Source organism: Perca flavescens, chromosome 17, assembly GCF_004354835.1.
Source record: "Perca flavescens isolate YP-PL-M2 chromosome 17, PFLA_1.0, whole genome shotgun sequence".
Classification (NCBI taxonomy): Eukaryota; Metazoa; Chordata; class Actinopteri; order Perciformes; family Percidae; genus Perca; species Perca flavescens.
Genome location: NC_041347.1, coordinates 3163349 through 3187787, shown reverse-complemented (window position 1 = coordinate 3187787; position 24439 = coordinate 3163349). Strand labels below are relative to the sequence as shown.

Sequence of the window (24439 nt, the reverse complement as noted above, 5' to 3'; positions counted from 1 at the left end):
AATGCATGTACGGCTCACCAGCGCCCTCTGGATTACTGATGAGCCCCGTCTTTTACTGGGCAGAATGTGATGCGATGACCCAGCTGGGCACAGTAGAGACAGCATCCCTCTCTCATGCGACGTTGACGCTCCTCAGGAGAAAGGCGAGCCCTACCCAACTGCATGGGCTCCTCAGCTGGCAGCATCCCGGAATACGGCGTCGGAGGTCGGGAAGGCTCTGGTGTGGCAGAAGGAGAGTCGTGAAGAGCTCTGGAAGTAGTCATCCCCAGACGGCGGAGGTCAGACGGAGCACGTTGGGAGCGCTGAGCAGCTCTGGATGACCATGGCTCCCTCTGATGGTCGCTCGGAAAACGACCACCCCGAGATTCCTCTCTCTCCCTCTCCAGCAGTCGCTTGTCGATCTTTACGGCTAGTGCTATCAGCGCCATCCATCAGCCGGTAAATCCAACGGAGCTAAATGGTCCTTCAATTTAGCCGACAATCCACACAAAAAAGCATCTGATAGGGCACAAGAGTTCCAGCTGCTCTCATCAGCCAGGGTGCAAAACTCGATGGCGTAGTCCGAAACTCTCCATCTGGCTTGCCGCAATCCCACCAAAGCACGGGCAGCCTCCCTACCGGGAGTAATATGTTGAAAGATCTGTGTGAAAGCCTACACTGTAAGCCCGAACAGTACTACTAGCTTATAAAGACTGAGGTCACTACAGTTGAAATCTCTTGCTGAGTTAATCCACCTTTAAACTATTAATGTCTATGAACAAATATGGATTTTTATGTTTATGTGGCTCAGCATTTCTGAGTGAATGCCGCTTGTTCACTCACTATTTTTAAGCGTACTGTCGATCACGTGATAGGACGTCAAGACGTGCGGCCCTAACTGACGTTACCTGAAAAATCTATCCAAGATGGCTACCCTTGCGAGCGACGCGGTACAGAGCATGAAACAAGTAAGTAAACCAAAACACTTCAAAACTACTTTGCTTGTTGTAACTTTGTAAGAATATCATATTACATGTGACATTTGACTGTTAGACAAGGCTATTTTTAATATATAAGTTGCAAGTGCGCAGCTTCACCGTGCCGCGCGCTTTTTTCATGCGCCGAAGTTAGTCCGCCTGCTAGTGACAGATAATATATCCTGTGTACTGTTAATGTCGTGGCAAGGCAGTAATGTTAACGTTAGTCAAAAACTCTTTTCAGCAAGCGATAGTCCTTCTGTTTTTGAGTGTGTTGCTGCTGTTTGTGTTAAGCGCCCTGCTCTGGTACGTTCAATGTGATGTTATTCCTACATGCGCTCAAATAAGCTAGTTGCTAACGTTAGCTAGCTGTAACTTTTACTCAAAGTTAAGGTTATGGACATAATAGTTACCGAATGAACTCTGCAAGTTTTTATTAAACCTTTACAAACTTCTTTTCATTATAGGTTGAAGTGGAAGAAGTGCAGTGAGCATCCCCCAATATCAAGGTGACTCAAATGTTAATTTAGGCTTTCACCTATTTTTCACCATTTCTTTTATTTGGAGCCTAATTCATTAGCATATAGCTGGCCTTACACTATATCTTGAGCTAATATTTGTGAATAACAAGTTAGCCATCCTCTGAAGTGGAACAACATGGTTTCTGTGTTCATTTCATTCATTTAAAAGTGTAGGAAGAGCGGAAGCAGAAACATTCTGTGTGATTTCATAATATCAAAGCATAAAGCAGATTAGATCCCACCAGTATTTTGAAATCTGATAACATTGTTATTTGCACTCTTGGTCATAAAGTGATTCACTGGTTGGGGGATCAGCCCTGGTCTAGTTATTTTAGGCAGTCAGCAGTGAATGCATGGACACTGAAGACTTTGATAATGTTTTGTAAAGTGAGTTGTAATAGTATCTATAAAACCAAGTCTTTGCCAATTATTTTTGCTTTTTCTGTCCTTGAGTAAATCAATCAAAAGTCTCTTAAAAATTAAATATCTTGCTGTCTGTTTTTGTGTGCATGTGCAGAACTACATTGTCACCAGACTAACCAGAGAGCAACTTAATTGGTAAGTTACATTAACACTTGAAATTTTAAATCATTAATTTGTAAAGAGGTTGATTGCATAATTTGACTGGTTTCATATTGGTTGTTTTATCTGTGCCCACAGGACCTACTTACTCCAAATATTGAACAAGTCTGACCTTTCTGTGGTAATCACACATTTCACATGCAGGAACATTAACTGTTAAGTTTACAAGTAGTGAGTCTGAAGCATAAGGAATTTTAGTGGTCAAATGATTCAATGGAGTGGAAGTGCAAGTTGTGTGCTGTCACCACAGACACCCGGGCCCATTTATTTAGGCACTACCGTTTACAGCATAGTCATTATTCAAGAGTTAGCCCTTTGCCATGTCTCCACAACTCTTGTATTTGTACATTTCCGTCATTTAATGCATTGAAAATTCATTTATCACGTGTCCACAAAGACACATGCAGAACTGGTGCAGATGAAAGAGCACAAGTAAGACATACACTTTTTGACTGTCCATTGTGTGACTTCAAACGGCCTTTCTCAGAGGTGACATTGTTCAGTCATTTAAGGGGACATTTAAAAAACCATGAGAATGTACCGTGCCCATTTAAGGACTGCAACTACCGCACAAATGTCTATTCATCATTTAATGCACACAAAAGTAGGATACATGAAGGCAGTTTAAACTTTTGTGATGACATTGTATCAACAGAGAATGATAGTGCACCAGTCATAAACACTGCAGTCCTTGAGGACGAGGATCCTGCTCAGTGTCACCATGCAGGCACATCTGCTTTTCCTGAGTCTGACAGTTGGTGTGACACCAGCCAGTTAAGGGCCCAGTTACACCATAATTTGTCCTCCTTGTTCTTGAAGATGCAAACTGTTCTTCATGTTTCTGACATGGCCTCTCAGGAAATAGTGGATCACCTGACTCAGATATTTTCCCTGTCTCAACCTCTTGTTAAAGATACTATACAAGAGATACTACAGAGGCATCATGTCTCTCCTACTGAAGCCATTGTGAATGATTTGGTGAATGCTGTTATGGACACAAATATTTTTGTCAGTGCCACAGCAAAAGGTGAGGAGTTGTCCTCAACTAAACGAAGAAAAACATTTATTGAGAAAAACTACCCTGTGGTAATGCCAGTGCAGTATGTATTAGAGCCTGGATGCACAGTGGTTTATGTCCCTATGCTCCAGATGATCCAGAAAATGTTCAAACATACTGACATCCTTGACAGAATCAAGGAAACCAAGAGCTCAGAAAAAGGCCATTACATGAGCCATCAAGATGGCTCATATTTCCAAGACAATAATTTGTTGTCTTCTTCAGAGCTGTCACTGCCACTGATTTTGTACATGGATGACCTTGAAATTGCAAATCCACTAGGCACTTCAAGGAAAATCCATAAACTCTGTTCAGTGTACTGGGTGGTTGCTGATTTGCCAGTAAAATACCGATCATCACTGCATGTGATTCAGCTAGCAGCACTATGCAAGGTACCTGATCTTAAGAGGTGTGGCTATCAAGGAGTACTTGGTCCTTTGCTACGAGACCTTCGCATTCTTGAAGAAGATGGCGTATTCATTGAGTGCCTTGGTCAGTCAGTCCGTGGCACTGTTTTATGTGTTGTGTCTGATAATCTGGCAGCCCACTCATTGGCAGGCTTTATGCAGTCCTTTAGAGCAGGATATATTTGTAGATTCTGCAAGGCTAAACGAGACCAAATTCAGTCTCTCGAAGTCAGAGATGGTGAATTTAGTCGAAGGACTAAAGCCAGTCATGACTGTGATGTGCAGGGTGTTACACAAGAGGGTGGTCAAAGCCAGTGTGGTGTCAAAGGGGACTGTATCTTGAGAAAGAACTTGCAGTATTTCCATACAATCACTGGTTTCCCTCCTGATGTCCTGCATGATCTTTTTGAAGGTATTGTACCTGTTGAGTTGGCCCTATGTATTAAGGAGATGATTCGGCTCAAATATTTTACTCTTGAGTATTTGAACTTGAAAATTGTGTCATTCCCGTACCAACACACAGACAAGATTGATAAACCACGACCTATTTCAAAGACCTTTGCTGCAAAGAGGACCATTGGTGGCAATGGCCACGAAAATAGCACATTGTTGAGACTACTCCCATTGATGATTGGTAATACAGTCCCTGAGGGAGATGGTGCTTGGACTGTATTGATGGATTTGAAAGATATTGTGGAGCTTGTGCTGTCCCCAACGTTTGATGATGCATCCATCCAGTATTTGCAGACTAAGATCCAGGATCACAGACACATGCTTCAGGAGGTTTTCCCAGAGTTCATGCTGCTCCCTAAACATCATTATGTTGAACACTACCCAGATCTCATACAGTGTTTTGGGCCTCTTGTCCATTTGTGGACTATGCGGTTTGAGGGCAAACACCGCTTCTTCAAGCGTGTAGTACATGACACCCTAAACTTCAAGAATGTTTTAAAAACACTAGCCACTAGGCATCAGCACATGATGGCCTACTACCTCAGTGCACCATCATTCTTTAAACCACATCAGCAGACATCAAATGTCTCCTCTGTCTTGGTTTCAGAGCTTCCTGAGGTTGCAAAAGAACACATTAAGCAAAAAACAGACAGCAACCTGATTTACAGCACATCAAAAATCATTATTGATGGTACGGATTATGATGTTGGGATGTTTGTATCAGTGGGGCAGGAGGGGGGACTGCCTCAATTTAGCAAAATTCAGCAGATCCTCCTTGTTAACAATGATGTCACTTTTCTTTGCCAAGGACACAAATCAAACTACATTGAACACCTGAGATCATATGAACTTTACCCAGGCAATGTAACTGTCCACAGTGTATCAGAGCTAAATGACAACTCACCCCTCTCTGCATACAGTGTAGAAGGAAAATTGCTGTTGGCGCCCAAACGATTCATACTGTTGCACTGAAAGTACATTTACATCTTGTGATTTAAAAAAAATGCTAAGTAGTAGATCTTAAAACATATTTTAACACAAGGGTAAACTTCCAGTATGTAAATGGTGATAATTAGCTGTTACATTTTTGTATGCACTACTAAATCTGCTTATTTTTCCATGTCAATCTTCATACATAATTTGTCCCTCAGAAGATGGCAGCAACCCCAAAATTTCTGCTGCGTTTTTATGTTGCCACAGATGTTGCTATAAAGGTAACGTTGACTGAGCGAACAGAGTCAGTGATAGAGCTAATCAACATACTGCGAGAAAAAGCCAAGCCAAGACTGGACTTTGAGTTTACCTTGCATTATGAGGATCCTGACTTTGGTGGACAACTCAGCTGTCTCGTTGATATTCAAGAGTTACCAGAGAAGGCAACATTGAAAATTATCAGATCAGAAAGTGATACCAGCTCATGTGCATCTTCTGATACGGACATCCTTCCTCTTGTGCCTATAAGCCAGCGTCAGAAATCCTGGCCTGACATCTTCCCTGTGCCAACTTTTTCCTATGAAGTGGAGCATGTGCTTGAAGAGGGAAACCGTTCCTTTGCAACTTCTGGAAAGACACTGAAATTAACCAGATCCCAAAAGCACAACATCTTGGAGAACATGGCTGCAGTGATGTACAACTTCAAACCTTACCCAAGTGACAATGATGTGGGTATGGCAGCTGAAGCTATTGTTACAGCTCATCCTTGTCTTAAAGAGCCTGGAAGTGTGAGTGGATGGTATGGATGGAAAATGAGCCTGAAATTTAAGATGGGGGATTATCGTGGCAAGCTGTCAAGATCTGGATGTTTGGAGGTGTCTGTCAACGCAGGTAAAAGGAGCAAAAATAACCCAGACAAAGAGCACCCACACTCCAACATAAAAAGAGCCAGACGAGCTGAAGTGAACTTCCTTCCAAACTTTCCCAAGGGAGAAAGTCAGGCCAGTTTGGAAGAAATGAGACTGCAGATTATGGACGAAGTTCAGAAGAGTCAGCCAAACCTACGCTTAATAGAAATGCTAATGCAGAAGACCTTTGCCCTTCGTCGCCAGGAGATAATTCAGGAAAACCCACAGGTAAAGGACTTCTTGGGGAAATGGCCGGCACTTCGGATTGAATCACAGGTAAAATACAGACTCTATCTTTCTCTTTTCTGCCACTCTTCACACACATTTCTGTGCCAAATTTTGAATATGTATTACATTCAAATGAAACGGCAAATGCCACTATTCACTGTGGGTAAGAACTATCACTTTGCATGTGACCATGTTGCTCAACAATGTATTTTAACTAGGGCTGTCAAAATTAACGCGTTAATTTTTGCGTTAATTTTTTAATATTTAACTCGTTAAAATTAACGAAATTAACGCAGCTGTGTTTGTTTACTTCATGTGGCGGCTGAGAAATGTAATACGTCTCCATAACAGCAGGCGGCGCTACTCTGTATTGTTGCCCAAGTAATGAAAACCGGCAGCTGATTGGACGAACGCGTCACATGGGTTTGTTTTCTCCGGATATTGAGAGCCAGACTGTCATGGCGGCCGTTCAGAATACGATCTCATATTGTACTAAGAGAGTTCACTGAAACATGTTTCTGAAAACATTTTAAGCAAGAAATAGGCCGTGCAGCTGCTGAATCTGTCTTCATTTCAGCTCAACACAGGTCAGTTTAGAAGATTTTCGTCAGATTTTGAGAGACCAGTCACGTCACCTCACTCCGCTCGCCATTTCCGGGTGATTCCCGAATGCCCTGCCGGCGACTGAACATAGGCTCGTTGGAGATGAACTGCGCCTCGCCTGTAAAGTAGACGAGAGCAGGCGACAGCAGTCGGGGACGGTGACAAAAATCTGCTCTCAAGTCAGATAGTTTCTAGCCGTTTCCAGCAGCCTTCAGCAGGACTAAATAAGCCAAATTGTTGCTGCTGTTGTTCTGAAAGATATTAAACATTCTGAACTTAGCAGAACCTTTCCTTGTTTGGTTTTTTCTTCATATTTGCAATGATTTAGCATTTAAATATCCATTATTATAAGCTTCAGTCTCAATTTAAAAAGCGATTAATCGCGATTAATTACAGCAAATTATGGGATTAATTAGTTAATTTTTTTTAATCGATTGACAGCCCTAATTTTAACGGAACCTGTTGCATCACAAATGTGTTTTCTGTTGCAAATTGAGTATTAGTCTTTTTATATAATCATTTTCTGTGTTTTTGGTTTTGTAGCTTTGTGCTGAGTTCCAACGCATCACAAACGTCAACCTACGGAACCAGTTCTATGCTGTGCTTGACCAACATACACCTGGACTGGTGGCCTTGTATAGGCAGAAGGCGGCACGAACCAGAAAGATATCAGAGGCTCTGCGTGACATCTTAAAGATTTATGATCTCCAGGTGAGTTAAAGATGAACTTTGAGCTTCAGGTCCCACTGGACAACAGAGCCTCAGGGTGTCATTGTCTGTCAACACTTTGCCAAATGCCATGAAATTTGGTCAGCACATCCATACTGAACGAAGAATGAAATCTGTTTTATTCATTTATGCTTGTTCTTCCAGGAAGTGCGCGATGTCAATATGAAGCGTACTGTAGCCCTTCGTGCCCTCCCCGTATACCTGCGTGAGGAGGACCCACAGTTCTTCAAGACTTGGAATGTAAGTATATTCACAGAACTATTAGTATCTCTAGCAGCCACTTAACTATATCTAGTTACCCCTTACTAAACCTTGTGTGTAGGTGTCATTGTAATGGTAAATGGACTGTACTTAGTGTGCACATAGATATACAGTATGTGCATATAAGGATACATACTAGGGGTGGTACGGTTCATGAAAAAACACCCGAACCACTCGGTTCGCTGGTCTCGGTTCGGAGCATGTGTGTACCGCACGGTTCGTCAGTACACTGTTAATGGTCACTAACCTCTTACTGCCTTGGTGCCCACTTTCGACACCTATGTTAAAACACTTACTGGAAATAACGAGCGGGATGGGCGTGACAAACGCAACCCATGGCAGCTGATTGGACGATTGCGTCACATGGGTCTGGCCGGTCCCTAATTTCAAAACAGACTGTCATGGCGGCTCGTTTAGAATACGATCTCATATTGTACTAAAATAGTTCACCGAAAAGTGTTTCTGAAAACATTTTAAGCGAGAAATAGGCCATGCAGTTGCTGAATCTGTCTTTATTTCAGATCGACAAAGATCAATTTAAAAGATTTTCGTCAGATTTTGAGAGACACCGAGCCAACCGCTCCTCAAGTGGAGTAGGGTGCTGCTGCAGGTCACGTCTATAGACAGTATATAATGTCATGTCACCTGCAGAGATGTCAGGTGGGAGAGAGGCTGCCAAGAGCTGGAGGATGGGCCAGCGTCGTTTATAGTCTGGTGTGTGGGAACATTTTAGATTTCATGTTACCTATGATGTTCAATATGCTAATTTTAGCAATCTGCTGAAGTATATTCTGGAGTGTTAAAGATTAAAAGAAAAATAACAAGAACCGTACAGAACCAAAAACCGTGACCCTAAAACCGTGATACGAACCGAACCGTGGGTTTTGTGAACCGTACCACCCCTAATACATACATGTATGTAAAAGCCCTAACCTCATATAATCCCAAACCTTAATCTCTCACAAAGCCCTGGCCTAACTTTACCCAGACCTGGAGAAGGCTAATCATTTGATTGGTCCTTTTGGCTTAACCTCTCATGAAATAACACACACACTCACTCTCTCTCTGTAAAATTACTTAAAAATACCTTTTATGAGATGCTGTACATTACATATCACTATACACCACCCACTATCTAATAGCTATCTGCATATTAATAGCCTGTTGAATAATCAGCTGTAAAATACCTACCTGGGTACACTTACCTATTAAATAACAACCTGTATGATATTAAAATGTAAAATACCTGCTGCTATACTTACTTCTTTTATGATGGCCTGTAGAATGGACAGCTTTAAAATACTAACCTGTATTCCTACCTGTGGGTTGTTGGCCTGTAGAATAGTTACTTGAGATATACAGTACCTACTATATACTGTACCTACCTGTTGAGTAATCACCTGTAATATACACTCACTGGCCTTTTCATTAGGTACACCTGTGCAATCTAATTCAATCCATTACAACAACACTGATAAAAATTCTACATCTATAAAGTTTATATATTTTGTTTTTGTTGACATTGTCAGAAAGCTGAAAATTCTATGTTTATTATTGAGGTCATAGTGGGTGATAATGATGTATTAGGGAGCATTATATTGAATGGGTTTCATAATATTTTGTCCACTGCATTAACATACAAGAAAGGGGTAAAATATTAGGAACACCATTCAATATAATTCACCCCACTATGCCACCACCACGTATTACAACTTCAGTGAGAAGTAGAATTATCACCTTTCTGACAATGTCAACAAAAACTGAAAATGTATAAAATTCATAAATGTAGAATTTAAAGGAGAGCTGTTGTATTGGGTTACACACGTGCACCTGATGAAGTGGCCAGTGAGTGTACATGCAGTTGTTGTGTTTTTTCAAGTTAACCTAACAGTTGCACCCTCTGTCTTTCAGGTGGAGGAGTCAGAGGAGCCAGGCATCACTGACACTCCTGTTGCTCTTGTCACAGAGGACACTGCAGATCCATTTCATTTCAGTCCTGCAAGCATTTCTATTGTTGTGGAAGACGATGTTGTGATGAGTGATATCCCTAACTTGGCTGATGCATTTGCATTGTTGTTTGGGTTGATGTATGCATTGCATTTGGACTATCCCAAGAAACTCATTCACACTTTTACATTCATCCAGAAAATCCTAATGGGTCTTGATGATGGTAAACCACTTAAACCCAGCCTACTGAGTCTAAAAAATGACCTGTTAATGAAAGAGTAGGCTAACTTAAGAGTTGTGTTTACAAGAAAATACACATGTATTTTTTTGTCTGCATGTTGATGTGTTTTTGGGGTTCCCAGTATGGTAACTTTATAGTATGTTGTTGAACACCATGTTAGTCAAAGCATTTGAAACAGTTTAGATTTGGCGGATTATGTCTTGCCCACCAAATCTAACGTAGTTGTTGTTGTTTATGCTTATCGGTTGTACACCAACTTGGTGCTTGAATCCTAAAATGATGTGAGATGTGCCTTTTTATATTTTGTTTTTATAGGTTTTTACAAACCGGATGGATTTGATGTCTTGATTTCGTGTTTTGATAAGTTTATATTTTATTTATTTACATTTTTTGTATTTTTTTTTTAAACAATTTTAATTTAATTTGCACTTTGAAGGTCATGGCTGTTACTAATGCTGTTTTAAGAAATCAGGCCATACTTTTTTTATATTACGCACTTTAAGATGCACAGTTCCTGATTATTTTGTTGATATGTAGAGATACATATGTTCACACACAATCACAGTCACATACAGCCACCCACACACACACACACACACACGCACACGCACAACCATATACTAAATGAGTTTAAAAAGATGTTGGTTATATTTGTAGTTAGAGCAGAGGTGTTTAATTGTGCTGTGTCTATGTAGGTTTTCATTCCAACTAAATACTTAACCAGGTAATTTCACTGGTTAACTCACTTACAGCTATTGGGTAGGTGGTGAAACTATGTGACTTGAGTCAGCGTATCATGGCACATGGTTAGACACCTCTGAGCTAGAACAGAGTTTTAAAAAATGACTGTTGTTGATGGTTTGACATGTTTGTAAAACAATATTAAGACTGAATAAAAAGAATGTAAATCTGAAGTTATTTTTTTGTAGTTTTAACTTGTAAATGTAATCAGCTTGTGGGTTATACACAAGCATATTTTTTGAGTTAGTAGATTTCTATTTAAATAACTATCATTGGATCATAATAAGTATGGAAAAACTAAAAATGTGTGCATGTTAAACAATATTTTTAAACACGGTGCACTTAAAAAAATTAAAAATAAAATTTAAATGTTTAAGTTTGATTAGATTGTAACTTTAAAAAAAATCATACTTAAAAAAATTAAGTTACTTACCTCAAAAGTTATTACGTAATCAGTTTCTACAAAAGTTTTGAGTACTATGAACTTATTGGGGTTTACAGTGTAGGTAAAACCTGTGTAGGAGTTGCAAACGGCAGACCTCTGGCTCCATTCCGCTGCTGCCCAAGACTCGGCTCTTCCAGACAGATGGGAAATGATAAACGCCACCTTGGCTCTATCAGAGGGGTAAGTGGCAGCCTGCAGCTCAAAGTGGAGTTCACGCTGTGTAAGGAATGCCCTGCAGTCTCCGGAATCCCCAGAAAACCTCTCTGGACGAGCAAGGTGCGGAAACGGCGAAGAGGAGGCTCTAGGCTCAGTTGAATCCCCTCCTAGAGTCTGCGAAGCGGCAGTGGCCGCGGCTCCTCTCTCAGTCCCAGAGCCAGCTGATGACTCTCTGGTAGAAAGGCGCTGGAACTGTGTGACAAGCTGAGCAAGCTGATCACTCACTCCGATCACCTGGTTCTCCTGACTATTAGCCATTGCCGTCAGCTCATTCCGAAGAATAGCGAGTTGTTCTTCCTGCTGATGCAGACGGTGAGCTTGAGTGCGCAGAGCTGACCGAACTGCCTCAGAGTCGGCTGAGTCCATTCTGGCCAGATTGTACTGACAAGGTACAACGGCGGACTCAAATGCACGACTCAGAGAGGTATCACAAGTAGCAGTCTTTATTTTTCCAAGAACAAAATGCAGGCAGAGGTACAAAAACGGCAGGCAAAAAATCGTAGTCGAGAACCGAAGCAAAAGGTCTAGAAACACGGGAAAACAAACACTGGGGAAAAACGCCGGAGAGAGTGACATAAGTTCAACTACAATCTGGCACTGGGAAGTGGGACTGGTGAGTATTTATGAATGAGGAAGCTGAAAACAAACAGATGAAACACATTAGGGGCGAGGACAGTAATCAAATAGGCGGGAAAGCAAACAACAGGAGGAAGACAAGTGACCTGGGATAAGAGCGACTAATGATGTCAAAATAAAACAGGAAGTGCAAATGAACAAAACAACACACAAGAAAAGCAGGAACATGACAGTTCCAATCCCAAATGACGTCTTTTCCCAGCCACTGGCTATTTAGTATATATATATATATATACACACTGTATATTATTGTTATTTATGGTAGTTTGATTGACTTTATCGCCCTCTTCATTTCCCAATGAGCCGCCCTACTCTGCCTCTGATTGGCTAACCCTAACCCTTAAATCAAGGATAAAGATTTTGATGCTGCAAGTAATTTATAATTTCTTACATTGCATTATAACTTTAATTCTTGTATTTTATATATTTCTTATTCTATTCTAGATGTTTTTATATTCCTTTTAATGGATGTTTTAAATTGGGGTTTTTTCTTACAGTTGTTTTCAAGCACAATTTTGAAAACAGGGACAGTCTTTTTCAAAACAATACACACAATTAGCACAACCACACACCCAATCAGCAGAACACCTCAGACCCTTTGCAAAATGAAACACTCTTGCAAAAACTATACACTAATTTATAAAATACATATTTTGTTACCATATGAAACACACACGTTTCATTTGACTTAATTATATTTGAACCAGATACACACTGCTGTTGCTAACCTAAAACACTTTTAGCAATTCTACTTCTCAGTGATTAGAGTACTGTAAATGAAGTACACAGAGAAAGTGAAAATATACAGTAAGTTCACCAAACACTACACAAGACCAATGCTGCAGACTGAGGAAAATATAATTTATTTCTCTCCATATATCCAAATCAGTGAACATGTCGACATGGAGAATCAACAACAAAACATGTCCCAGTTTTCATGCTAAAAAGTGTGCAGCTGACAATGTGCTTACAGTTGTGCAGATCTAGGCTAGTGTTTTGCTCCTTGAGTGTAATGTTTTGCTAATTGTGGGAAAGTTTTCATTTTAGTGTGTAAGCAATTGTAAAAAACTGTAAATGCTTTATGTAAAGCACTTGAAATTGCCTTGTTGCTGAAACGTGCTTTACATACAGTTGGGGAAATAAGTATTTGACCCCTTGCTGATTTTGCAGGTTTGCCCACTTACAAAGAATGCAAAAATCTACAATTGTAATCATATGTACATTCTAACAGTGAAAGACAGAATCCCAAAGAAAATTCCAGAAAATTACATCATATGAATTTATTAAAATTGATAACCATCTGATGAGGAAAAACAAGTATTTGACCCCCTGGACAAACAGCAAGTATTCTGGCTCCTACAAGCCAGTTAGTCTTTCTTTAAGACACAGCCCCAATCCGAACCAATTATCTACATCAAATACACCTGCCTCACCTCATTACCTGTATAAAAGACACCTGTCAACACCCAAACAACCAGCATCCAACATCACCACCATGGGCAAGACCAAAGAGCTTTCTACGGACATCAGGGACAAGATTGTTGATCTGCACAAGGCTGGGATGGGCTACAAGAGAATTGGAAAGCAACTTGAGAGAAAAGATCAACTGTCGGTGCAGTTATCAGGAAATGGAAGAAGCACCACACCACCGCCAACCTCCCTCGGTCTGGGCCTCCACACAAGATCTTGCCTCGTGGGGTGTCCCTGATCATGCGAACGGTGAGGAATCATCCCAAAACCACAAGGGGGGAACTGATGAATCAACTGAAGGCAGCTGGGACCACAGTTACAAAAAGAAACGGTTGGTAACACACTACGCCGTCATGGATTGAAATCCTGCAGCGCACGCAAGGTCCCCCTGCTCAAGAAGAAACATGTACAGGCCCGCATGAAGTTCGCCATTCACCACCTGGACGACTCAGAAGAGGCCTGGAAGAAGGTGATGTGGTCAGATGAGACCAAAATAGAACTTTTGGCCTCAACTCAACTCGTCGTGTTTAGAGGGCAAAGAACACAGAGTACAACCCAAAGAACACCATCCCCACCGTCAAGCATGGTGGTGGCAACATCATGCTTTGGGGGTGCTTTTCAGCCAAGGGGACGGGACAACTCCATCGTATTGAGGGGAGGATGGACGGGGCCATGTATCGTGGAATTCTGGACCGACATCTCCTTCCCTCAGTGAGAGAGCTGAAGATGGGTCGAGGATGGGTGTTTCAGCACGACAACAACCCTAAGCACACCGCCAAAGCAACAAAAGAGTGGCTGAAGAAGAAGCACATCAAGGTTCTGGAGTGGCCTAGCCAGTCTCCAGACCTGAATCCGATTGAAAATCTTTGGAGGGAGCTTAAAATTCAAGTTGCCAGGCAACAACCTCGGAACCTGAATGATTTGGAGGCTGTCTGCAGGGAGGAGTGGGCCAACATCCCTGCCGAAATGTGCACAAACCTTGTCACCAACTATAAAAACCGTTTGACATCTGTGCTGGCTAATAATGGCTTTTCTACAAAATATTAACATGCTGTTTGTCCAGGGGGTCAACTACTTGTTTTTCCTCATCAGATGGTTATCAATTTTAATAAATTCATATGATGTGATTAAAATTGTAGATTTTTGCATTCTTTGTAAGTGGGCAAACCTGCAAAATCAGCAAGGGGTCAAATACTTATTTCCCCCACTGTATAAAGTTGCCTTGCCTCGCCTTATGCATTTTCCCCCCTTTCATTAATCACATAAGTCTGTTTATATCACTTCCTTGCGTCTCTTATGCCTGCATAAAAAAAAAGACCCACGTGGCTTTGTGCACTCTTTTATGTGGAAATACGCTGCCTCCTATAACTAGATTATGGAATGCGCAGAAAACTGAGAATTGTTCTCCGTTATTGTTCATTTCTTCTAGACCGTGTTTACCCATTATTTGTTCTTTGGCCGTGTTGTCTTGGCCTATCTTGGCATTGAAGTCTTCTGTCAGAATGATGATGTCTTTCTTCTTCTGTTTTTTGATGACTTGCTGTCGTACATCATAGAAGTTGTCTTTTGATTGCTGATCTGCTTCGTTTGTAGGTGCATAGCACTGGATGATGGTGAGTTTCTTTATCTTGGTATGGACTCACTCACTTTATTGCCTCCCACTCCATCAGTGACCTGGCTGCTTCTCTAGAGAGCTTCATTTTCGCTGCTACTTGAGATGCTTTACCGGCTTGGTACATTGTTCTAACGTTCCATGAGCAGTGATGCCATGAGCACTTTTTTCAGTAACGAGTAATCTAACGCGTTACTATTTCCGAACCAGTAATCAGATTAAAGTTATTTATCCAAGTCACTGTGCGTTACTTTTGTCATTTTCCTTAGTAAAAATATATATTTTTGCTTTCTTCTTGCGTCTCGGGGAGTGAAGTCACGTATGCGACAAGTCACGTTTTCAGCATGTGGACAGTTCACGTGTACCACGCAGCGACACAAATGTAAACAACAATGGAGGGAGGAGAGAGATGCACGTTTTCTAGCTGGAAATACAGTCACTATTTAGAGTTTGTGTCAGCTAAAGACGGCAATATTAAGGTCTGTTGTACACTCTGTGCTGGTGGCGACTACGTCAAATTTGAAGAAACATTTGGAGTCGCAGCGCTGTAGTCAAACTTACAGAGCAAGTCCCAGCAGGTGGAGCAAAGCAGAGAGGAGGTCCCCCACCAGCCAAACAACAAAAGCTGGACTTTGGTGCAAAACCAGTAAATGGGGGAGAGTTGAAGAAGTTGGTCAGGCAGTAGGCCTATGTTGTAGCGGAAATGCTGCCCTTAAACACGGTTGACTCGCTCTCTTTCCAGATCCTTACTACTGGCCACGCTGAGCTGCCTCACAGTAAACCGGTTGTCATTTTTAGGTTGAGGCTGTAGGGGTGTTGTCGGCAGCTGCTGCATGTAACTAATAAAGTAACTTGTAATCTAATTTCGTTACTTTTAAAATCAAGTAATCTGTAAAGTAACTAAACTACTTTTAAACTCAAATAATCTGTAAAGTAACTAAGTTACTTTTTCAAAGTAACTGTGGCAACACTGTCCATGAGCCTATCTTTGTACTGTTTTTGGTTGTAAGAAAGGGGGTCAGCTGAGCAACGTCCTTCCAGCTTGAGTTGTCCAGCGTCATATTTGTCTGGGGGGAGACACCTTCTACTTTCAAACCTTGCTGAATGCTATCCATGAATGTTTCTGTAATCATATTTATCCACTTACGGGTGATTGGCCCATCTAGCTTCACCGGAGCCCCGTTTGCCAGCGTATTTCATGGCTATTGAAACAGCCCAGGTGGCCTCAGTGGCCTCCCTCCATACTTCACCCTGCCTGGCAATCATAATCCATTTTATTTTAAAGGTGCAATATGTAATATTGTATGTAATACTGGCAGCTAGCGGTTAAAATAGTTACTGCACTACCAATTCAAAATACTGGAGAGTCGTTTCCCCCGCCCCCTCCTGCCCAGACTCGAAGTTCACGGGGGTTGCCAGGCTGAGAGCGCAGCATTCACAACAATGTTGCTAGACGCTTTTCTCACATAGCCAGACATTACTCCACAGCACAGCGGAGTAGCTAACGGTAGATGCTGGCTATATTGACAGTCATAAAAGCCCGTGCTCACGCGGAGCTCTGTAACCAACTGACAGACACACTTTTTCGGCTTAAAATTACAGTATTAACCGCTAAAAACACAACAACCTCACTGTCCTCTCCACACGCCAGTCAGGCACACTTCATTGGCTTAGAATTACGGCAACAATCGCTAAACACACTGCAAACTCACAGTCCTCTCTTCCCGATTTACAGCCCCCCTCTCGTGGCTTAAAATAACTCACAAAAAATGCCCATCCCTAGTAGCTGTGATAAATTAGCCTGAAGCTAATGCTTACATGTTCAGGAGAAAATAAGCCAACTCTGCGTCCTTTTGGGATCTAAGCTGTCTCCATCTTTCAAATACATCTCCAATATTTACCAGGGGGTTGTTACGTCTCTCAACTGTTAGAAACATGCAGTTTTCTTTTTTTATGTCATGTAGAATCTATCTCCGTTGACCCTGTTCGTTTGTTTGCTGCTTTCATGGCTGTACTACCGTTACAGCTGTAGCGCGCTGGGTTTACGTTTTTACAGGTATATCTGGCAACCCGGCCTGGCTGTCAAACTGGGCCGTTGATAACAACACACAGATCAAAACATAAACATAAATTCCGTCACGGAATGTAAATTTCAAAAAGAAAAAATACTGACATTAGCATTGTTGTCAGAAAAGATAGTATTTCAGTTTAACATGTTTCCTTAATATCTGATGAGGCATTGGTGTCATTTTTGGATTTATTACAGTACAAATATTACATATTGGACCTTTAATGTTACAAACAGCTGGTCGAAATTGCAGAGTTTTAGACGGAGTCTCATCGACCACCCGAAAGCACGGTAACGTTATATGGTGGAGAGAGATAGAGAGAGACTGAAGAGAGAGCCCAGGGGCGCTAGCACAAAGCCGTGACTCAAAGAAATAAAACATGTTTTCGCCGATTCATCACTAGATGTGTAACTGTAGCATCTCAATATCACTAAAATGATCCACATTCAGACAAAACAAGTGATATATCCAGCTCCAAAAAAGCCTAAAACGTTAAGTTAAAACGGAAGTACAACGAGGCGTTGTCATGGAAATGTTACACCGTCTAAAAATGCAAACAGCCAGAGAAAATCTTACCCTGGTCCTCAAAGTGGCAGCTTCCAAGAGATTGACAGGAGAGTGTGTGGTTACCTGACAGAAAAATGGAATGATGGGATGCCCATTACCAGAGCAGTCATTCAGCTGATGGCCTTGGAAATATTACTTTAAATGTGACACTTTCATCTAAAATGATACTGAAAATATAATTTTTTTTAAAAGATGTTGAAAACAAAACAGGCTACCTTGTTTTATTGAATGTGTTTTTATTAGAATTATTTTCAAATCAAATGATTTTCTTATAAAAACAAGATTTGGTCTTCAAAAAGTATTTTTCCAAAAATGAGTATTGAAAGGGGGGGGGTCGTCTTATATTCAAACCTAAAATGTATTGTACACCTACCTACTCCCTTTACTCCAGTTCACACTGAGGAGCAGTTCAGAATGTATCATTCAAAAGGACACACACACACACACAGACAGACACACATATTCTTTATTGTAAAAATGATACCTTAGTTTTGTTTTCTTGTGTCATGCTACTATATACAACACTGTACTACTCTTACAAATGTAATGTTTTGCCCAATAAATATTTTCTGTTTTACTGTAACATCGCATTGTTGTTACTTTTCAACCACTCTAAGCAGATTACTTTTCACACACACACACACACACACACACACAGTCTCACACACACACACACACACACACACACACACACAGTCATACAGTCTCACACACACACACATATTCTTTATTCTAAAAATGATACCTTTGGTTTACATATGTTTGCAGTTTTCTTGCTTCTTGTTTCATGCTACTGTATACAACACTGTACTACTCTTACAAATGTAACGTTTTGCCCAATAAATATTTTCTGTTTTACTGTAACATTACATTGTTGTTTACAGTGTACTTTTCAACCACTCTCAGCAGATTACTTTCTCTCTAAAACATTGTAAATGTAGATATAAGCCTATGACAGACAAAGGAGCTTGAGATTTAGAACAGTGTGTACATGGTATATCCAAAGATTTACTATTATGAAAAAAGTGTTTGCCATTTGATGCAAATACTTCATTTTGAGATGTGTTTATGGTCATTTTGAATGCAGTGTTTCATTTTGAAGGAGATGTGAGGCATTTTGCATTTTGTGTGTGCAGTTTTGGGATGTGTGTGTAGAGTTTTGAAAAAAGGAGACATAGTTTTGAAAATGTGTGTAAGCAGTTGGAAAAAACTGTAAATGAAAAAAAAAGTGTTTGGTGGTGTGAGGAATTGAATCCATCTCTTTGCTGGAGGCAGAAATCTCAGAGACCGAGATCTCAAAACCTGGACTACAGTAATAAAACCTAAACTGCTGCATACCGAATCACTAGAAGTACATAACTAAATATAATTCTTTTGTATTTTAAAAAGACAAACAGATAGACTGACTGACCATTAGAATGCAATTTAGTTGTCAGCTTTTAAATTAATCGCCAACTATCTTGATAATTGATTATTCAAATTAATATTTTTTTTGTTAGTGTGTATTGCCGTTTTATTTGCCTGATAACCAATACAGTTAATGAATTAAAAAGTGTGCTACTTTGGCTGCGCTACAGCTCTGTGTCTGTCCCTCTGCTTCGGTTTCACTCATCACTGAGTCTGACTTTATGTCCCGCCCACAACACTATCTGACTATCTTTTATTGTGTATTAGGTTGAAAATTTCTAATTCTTTAAATAATTGCTTAAAGCATTTAATAAATGTTTTGTGTTGGAGTTTGTAACATTCCAAAATCTTAAATTTTGACTTAAATCCAAAATCGGTTATCGGTTTCAATAACTACTAATAATCAGTATCAATATTGGCCTTAAAAAAACAGTATTGGTCGATCCCTACTTCTTAAATGTGAATATTTTCTAGTTTGTTAACTCCTCTGTGACAGTAAACTGAACATCTTTGAGAACAAGACATTTGAAGACGTCATCTTGGGCTTTGGAAAACACTAATCAACAGATTAATTGACAATGAAAGTAATGGTTAGTTGCAGCCCTACTAGTCTCGCTTTGCCAGACCCTCCTCCAAAGTGCGCTGAAAGAGAGTCTGGCTACTCCACATAGCATTCAGAGATGGAAGGAAAACGTGCTGTGGTTTAATTTCTTTAAACCAATCAGAATCGTCATGTTTGGTTCTAAACTCTGCACAGAGCCGTTGTGCGAGAGAAAACTCAGATTGGACAGATAGTCTAGCTAGCTGTCTGGATTTACCCTGCAGAGATCTGAGGAGCAGTTAACCATAGTCCTCATAAATCCACCAAATTTAAAATTCAAACACAAAGAAAGTGGAAGGCAACCGGAGCGATCTCGGAAGTGGAACGCAAAGGATATAGACTTCAGCCCTACTGAGCATGTAAGATCGGCACCCTGGATCTGGAACACACAGCATCAACAGTATGTACAGTATAGGCAGGGAATGTGGTGCAGTAAATGACAGACAAAAGACCAAAGGGTAAGTATTGGCCAATGGGAGTAAAACCTGCTAACAGAAAAGTACCGCGGACAGCTCCTAGATCAGCACTCTGGACAGCGGTACTTAAACTAACCAGTTTAAAGAAGAAGAGTGCTTCTGTAAAATGAGTATGAATGTGTTACAGCCCTGGTTCTTGGTCATAATAAACTGTACATTATTAATAGCTTGTGTCTCATTTTGCATCCTGGTCCAGGGACCCGAACCCATTCAGTAATTCACTTTCATTTACAATCAAAACAGACGTTATCCCAGGACACTGTCCAGATAAAGTAGCTCTAGACCACAGTCTATAATTTACAAAAAAACCACAATTCCCACCAAGAGCATGCATTTGGTGGGACAGTGGTGAGGATAAACTAACTACAATAAATACAGAAATATAACTCATAAAAAAATCCATCCATGATACTAATGAGGTGGTGTCAGGGTTGGCCAATCAGATTCCAGAGGGGTCTGGAAAGCCTGCTCCATTTTTCCTTATTATGTTTTTTCACGGGTCCTGCTTCTTCTTCTCCTCCAGGGAAATTAGGACCGCATTGCATCGTGGTATACAGGAGTAACATTTAGGGTACATCTTATGTACACTCAAATTAGCAGTGCATTGTGGGTATTTTGTAGTGGACTTTATAGTGAATGAAATTAACCACGGAAAATTGGAACACCACTACAAAATGGTAAACTATTTCTAACTTACTATTTCCGTCATAATGAACAGTTTGGAACACGGATAGAGATGCCCTTCCTCCGCTGTGAGAAGTTCTCTTCACTAAGAGATTTACACTTCAGGGAAAAGGCAAAGACAACATCAAACTTTCCTGTCTTAATCCCAGAAGAGAAGCTAGTGAAGAGACAGCAGCTCCTCTGGCAGCTCTGCCCGCCACAGCCTGAGGGACTTACAACCACTATAGGATCCCAAAATTATACATTTGTATAGTATTGTTGAGCAATTATATGAAATTGTACAAAATGTTAGTGTATTGTATTGTGTAATGTAGTTGTATTGCAGTGTACTGTATTGTATTAGCAATCATCAGTACAATATACAGATTCTACGTGACACCTAAGTATTTAATATGTGATATGTATGTGATAGGGCTGCACAATATGTTGTTTTCTTTTATTATTCAAATGTTTTTATTGGGTTTTGAATTGTAAACATTTATAAAACAATTAACAAGTCCCCAAACAACAACCCCAACATATACAATAATAAAATGACAATAATAAAAAAGGGGGGGAAAAAAAAAAAAAAAGTATAATTCTTTTATTTATTTTTTTACAAAAAACAGACATGTTACAGAGTTACAGAGCCTGTGAATCAATTATCTCCCAGTGTTTCCAGCAGGAAATTGTAAATTAAAATAATCCAGAAATGGCTGCCAGACCTTATAAAATCTCTGGGTTGAACCCCTGATCATGTGTTTCAACTTCTCAAGTTTCAAGTGTGCCATTACATCCTCAACCCAGCACCAGTGTGTGGGAGGCCTATCTGACTTCCAATTACACAAAATAAGACATCTGGCCAATAGAGATGAAAACGCAATGGCGTCTGATTGTGCACCAGATATCGCCATCCCAGCAGGGGTCACACCAAATATTGCGATTTCAGGAGCAGGGCTTATCTCTCAGTCACAGATGCAAGAAAAAGTATAAAAAATTAAAGACCAAAATTGTATCAACTTTGGGCAAGCCCAGAACATATGATAGAGTGTAGCCGGAGCCTGACAGCATTGGGAGCAAGTCGGATCGACATCTGGATATATCCTGGCAAGCCTATTCCTAGATAGATGAAGCCTGTGGAGCACCTTAAACTGAAGCAAATATAATTTATTTCTCTCCATATACCCAAATCAGTCAACATGGAGAATCAACAACAAAACATATCCCAGTTTTCATTGTACGACAGTAGTGTGCATAACACTGTTAGCTCCACAAACAACAAACCTAAAATATTCTATCCAGTTACAATCACAGAAAAAACAGACAAAACAAAATAAAAAGATCTGAAAAAGTACAGAAAATACTAGATATTATCTCTTCGCCTAGCTGGATCCGGCCAAGAGAATTTCATCAACATCACAGGCGATATCCTCATTGGCAAGACAGCGTGGGAAGAACCATCTTGAATGTCAAATCCATCCTTGCACAGCTGCAGCGTAGATTTGGTCACAGGCGTCCTCCATGGCCTCAATGAGGGGTACCTGAGCCTGGGGCCGGAGATCGTAAACCCTCGCGTGAATATGGGCCCCCTTCCTCCTTGTCGTTCTCGACCCTCAATCCTCATGTCACAGGGAGGGGTATCAAAAGTGCTGATATGGTGCATCCAATGAGCAGCTGATTACTGTAACTGTAGACAGATTTTCTTTTACCTGTTTCCTCAACACAGTCTCACTCCCTACTCGTCAAATGTATGACGCATGGTCAAGGACCCTGGCGTCAAGTTTCAACGAAATAGGGGTACCCTTGGCGTTATTTTTCGACGAGGGGGTCCGTCAGATAGACATTCATGTTATTCCCTCACCGTCGGATATCGACGAAAGAAAAAAACACGCCCCCCCCCCCCGCCCCTTAACTCGAAATTTGTGACAGTTATTGATATTTTTAGCCCAATAACCGCTGTTTTAATCAACATTATTCACGAGATAGTATCATGGTTTATATGTATTTCTTTTTATGTTATTATTTCGGTATATTTCGGCCAGGGAAACTGGATTGCTTTTTTGTTGATTTATATTTTTTAAACTATAATGCTACATCTATCAACATTTATTTAGATGTTATCATGGTATTCATTTCTTTACTTTAATAATATTATTTCGGTCTTATTACCGGTGAAATATTACAGTATATGCTGTAATACAGAACATTACGATATGATCCGAGCAGGAAGCATTCAAAGCCGATAGGCCTATCCCACAATGCAATGCGGCCATTCATTTCAAAGAATCGGGCAGCGATCAGCTGGTCTTTAACGCCAGGATCGCTTCAATATACATATATACAGTCAGTGATTGTGTCACCAGCAACAACACGTTGCTCAGTTTTGTTCCAGTAAGTTATGAACCATAATAACGTTTAAACGAAACCGCGGAAAACTCCGGAAGTGACGTAGTACGTCCCGCTCGGCGGATACGAAGATAAAAATATATAGGCCTAACATTCGTAATATTAATGTTTTTTTCTAATGTTGTATTTGAGGAGTTAAACAATAAAGATAGTTATAATATTAAAATACAGTTTCATGTATCTGTCTACGTTTAAACGAATCCACGGAAGTGATCTCGTCTGTGAAAGAATGTTCCACGTTGTACGTGAGAATTTACACAATAAAATACTAATAATGAAAAAATTGTGTTTTATATTTAGCACTTTGATTTGCCTTATATATACTATATAAAAAACCTACAGTTGAGTGTTTAGAAATACAGCCTAATGGCTTGTTTGACTAATTTGCATTTGTTTTGAGTTGTACTGTTGTGAAAAACAATAAACTATATACAAAGAGAAGCATTTTTTATTTTATTTTCCATACATAGTTATTTAAAAACGCAATTCTCTAATTTTGCAGTTGATGAATATTAATAGCAAAGACTAAAGGGGTAAAACATGAGTATATTTATGTGTGGGACTTAGTGATTTAAAATCACACTGCATTATAGTTGTTTTAAATAAATTACTTTTTGAAATATCAATTTATGGTAGGCCTAACATATTCATTATTATATTCAGAAGATGATCCTCATATCAATCACCGTGGTTACAGCTTGTAGCCATCCTAACCTTTGTAGCCTTTACTGAGACTACCTGTTCAAAATTAAGAAGGGACTAGTTTTAAGAAGCATTTTCAGGAAATTAAAAGGATAAGCAGATTGTTACCAAGGTTTTTGTTCACTGAGTAAGATGTATATAGCTTTGTTTGGGTATGTATACATATACAACATTTGTATATATATGGCATTTTTGGCACACTTCTACCTCAGCACTACTGCACAAAGACAAAACTCACACATCTCATTCAACCATTTCACAAGCTGAGAAAAGGGTCATGACATGGGTCAGAGCAGTGGTTCCCAACCTTTTTCCTTGGTGCCCCCCCCACTCATGTCTAAGAAAAGCTGACCCCCCCTTTGAAAATGAAGTTGAGGTAACTCTCGAGATAGAGCTGGGTCAGAGGATATCAGAGGTCATAAATGATGAACCAATCATCGGCTCTGCTCCTATAGGCCCAATGGTGTTCATATGGACAACATGCACCTTTGGCTGGAAGGCCCGTGTTGAAAGTGTGTGTTATCATTTAGAGCAGACACCCACGGTGAATCAGATGGTTTATGTTATACAAGGCTGCATTACAGAGAATTTTATTATGACTC

General features: G+C 40.3%; 3 protein-coding genes across 4 annotated transcripts; 2 read left to right on the top strand and 1 right to left on the bottom strand.

The window, feature by feature from the left end:
* The first annotated feature begins 876 nt into the window (after positions 1-876).
* On the top strand, positions 877-5580 carry LOC114572217 (uncharacterized). 2 transcript variants are annotated; one of them, XM_028603730.1, is made up of 4 exons: positions 877-947; positions 1424-1465; positions 1995-2035; positions 2138-5580. In XM_028603730.1, the coding sequence occupies exon 4, from the start codon at positions 2273-2275 to the stop codon at positions 4946-4948; it is 2676 nt and encodes an 891-aa protein (XP_028459531.1). In that variant the 5' UTR covers positions 877-947; positions 1424-1465; positions 1995-2035; positions 2138-2272; the 3' UTR covers positions 4949-5580. The 2 variants fall into 2 exon arrangements, with proteins under 2 accessions (XP_028459531.1, XP_028459532.1); XM_028603731.1 differs by lacking the exons at positions 877-947; positions 1424-1465 and having other exon boundaries at positions 1981-2035.
* Positions 5581-5696: 116 nt separating this feature from the next.
* On the top strand, positions 5697-10150 carry LOC114572564 (uncharacterized). Its single transcript, XM_028604242.1, has 4 exons — positions 5697-6093; positions 7192-7359; positions 7522-7617; positions 9550-10150. The coding sequence occupies exons 1-4, from the start codon at positions 5722-5724 to the stop codon at positions 9865-9867; spliced, it is 954 nt and encodes a 317-aa protein (XP_028460043.1). The 5' UTR covers positions 5697-5721; the 3' UTR covers positions 9868-10150.
* Positions 10065-11594, bottom strand: LOC114572484 (retrotransposon Gag-like protein 6). The gene is made up of 2 exons (XM_028604146.1): positions 11067-11594; positions 10065-10097 (listed from the first exon to the last, which is right to left on the bottom strand). The coding sequence occupies exons 1-2, from the start codon at positions 11592-11594 to the stop codon at positions 10065-10067; spliced, it is 561 nt and encodes a 186-aa protein (XP_028459947.1).
* Between the last annotated feature and the right edge of the window lie 12845 nt (positions 11595-24439).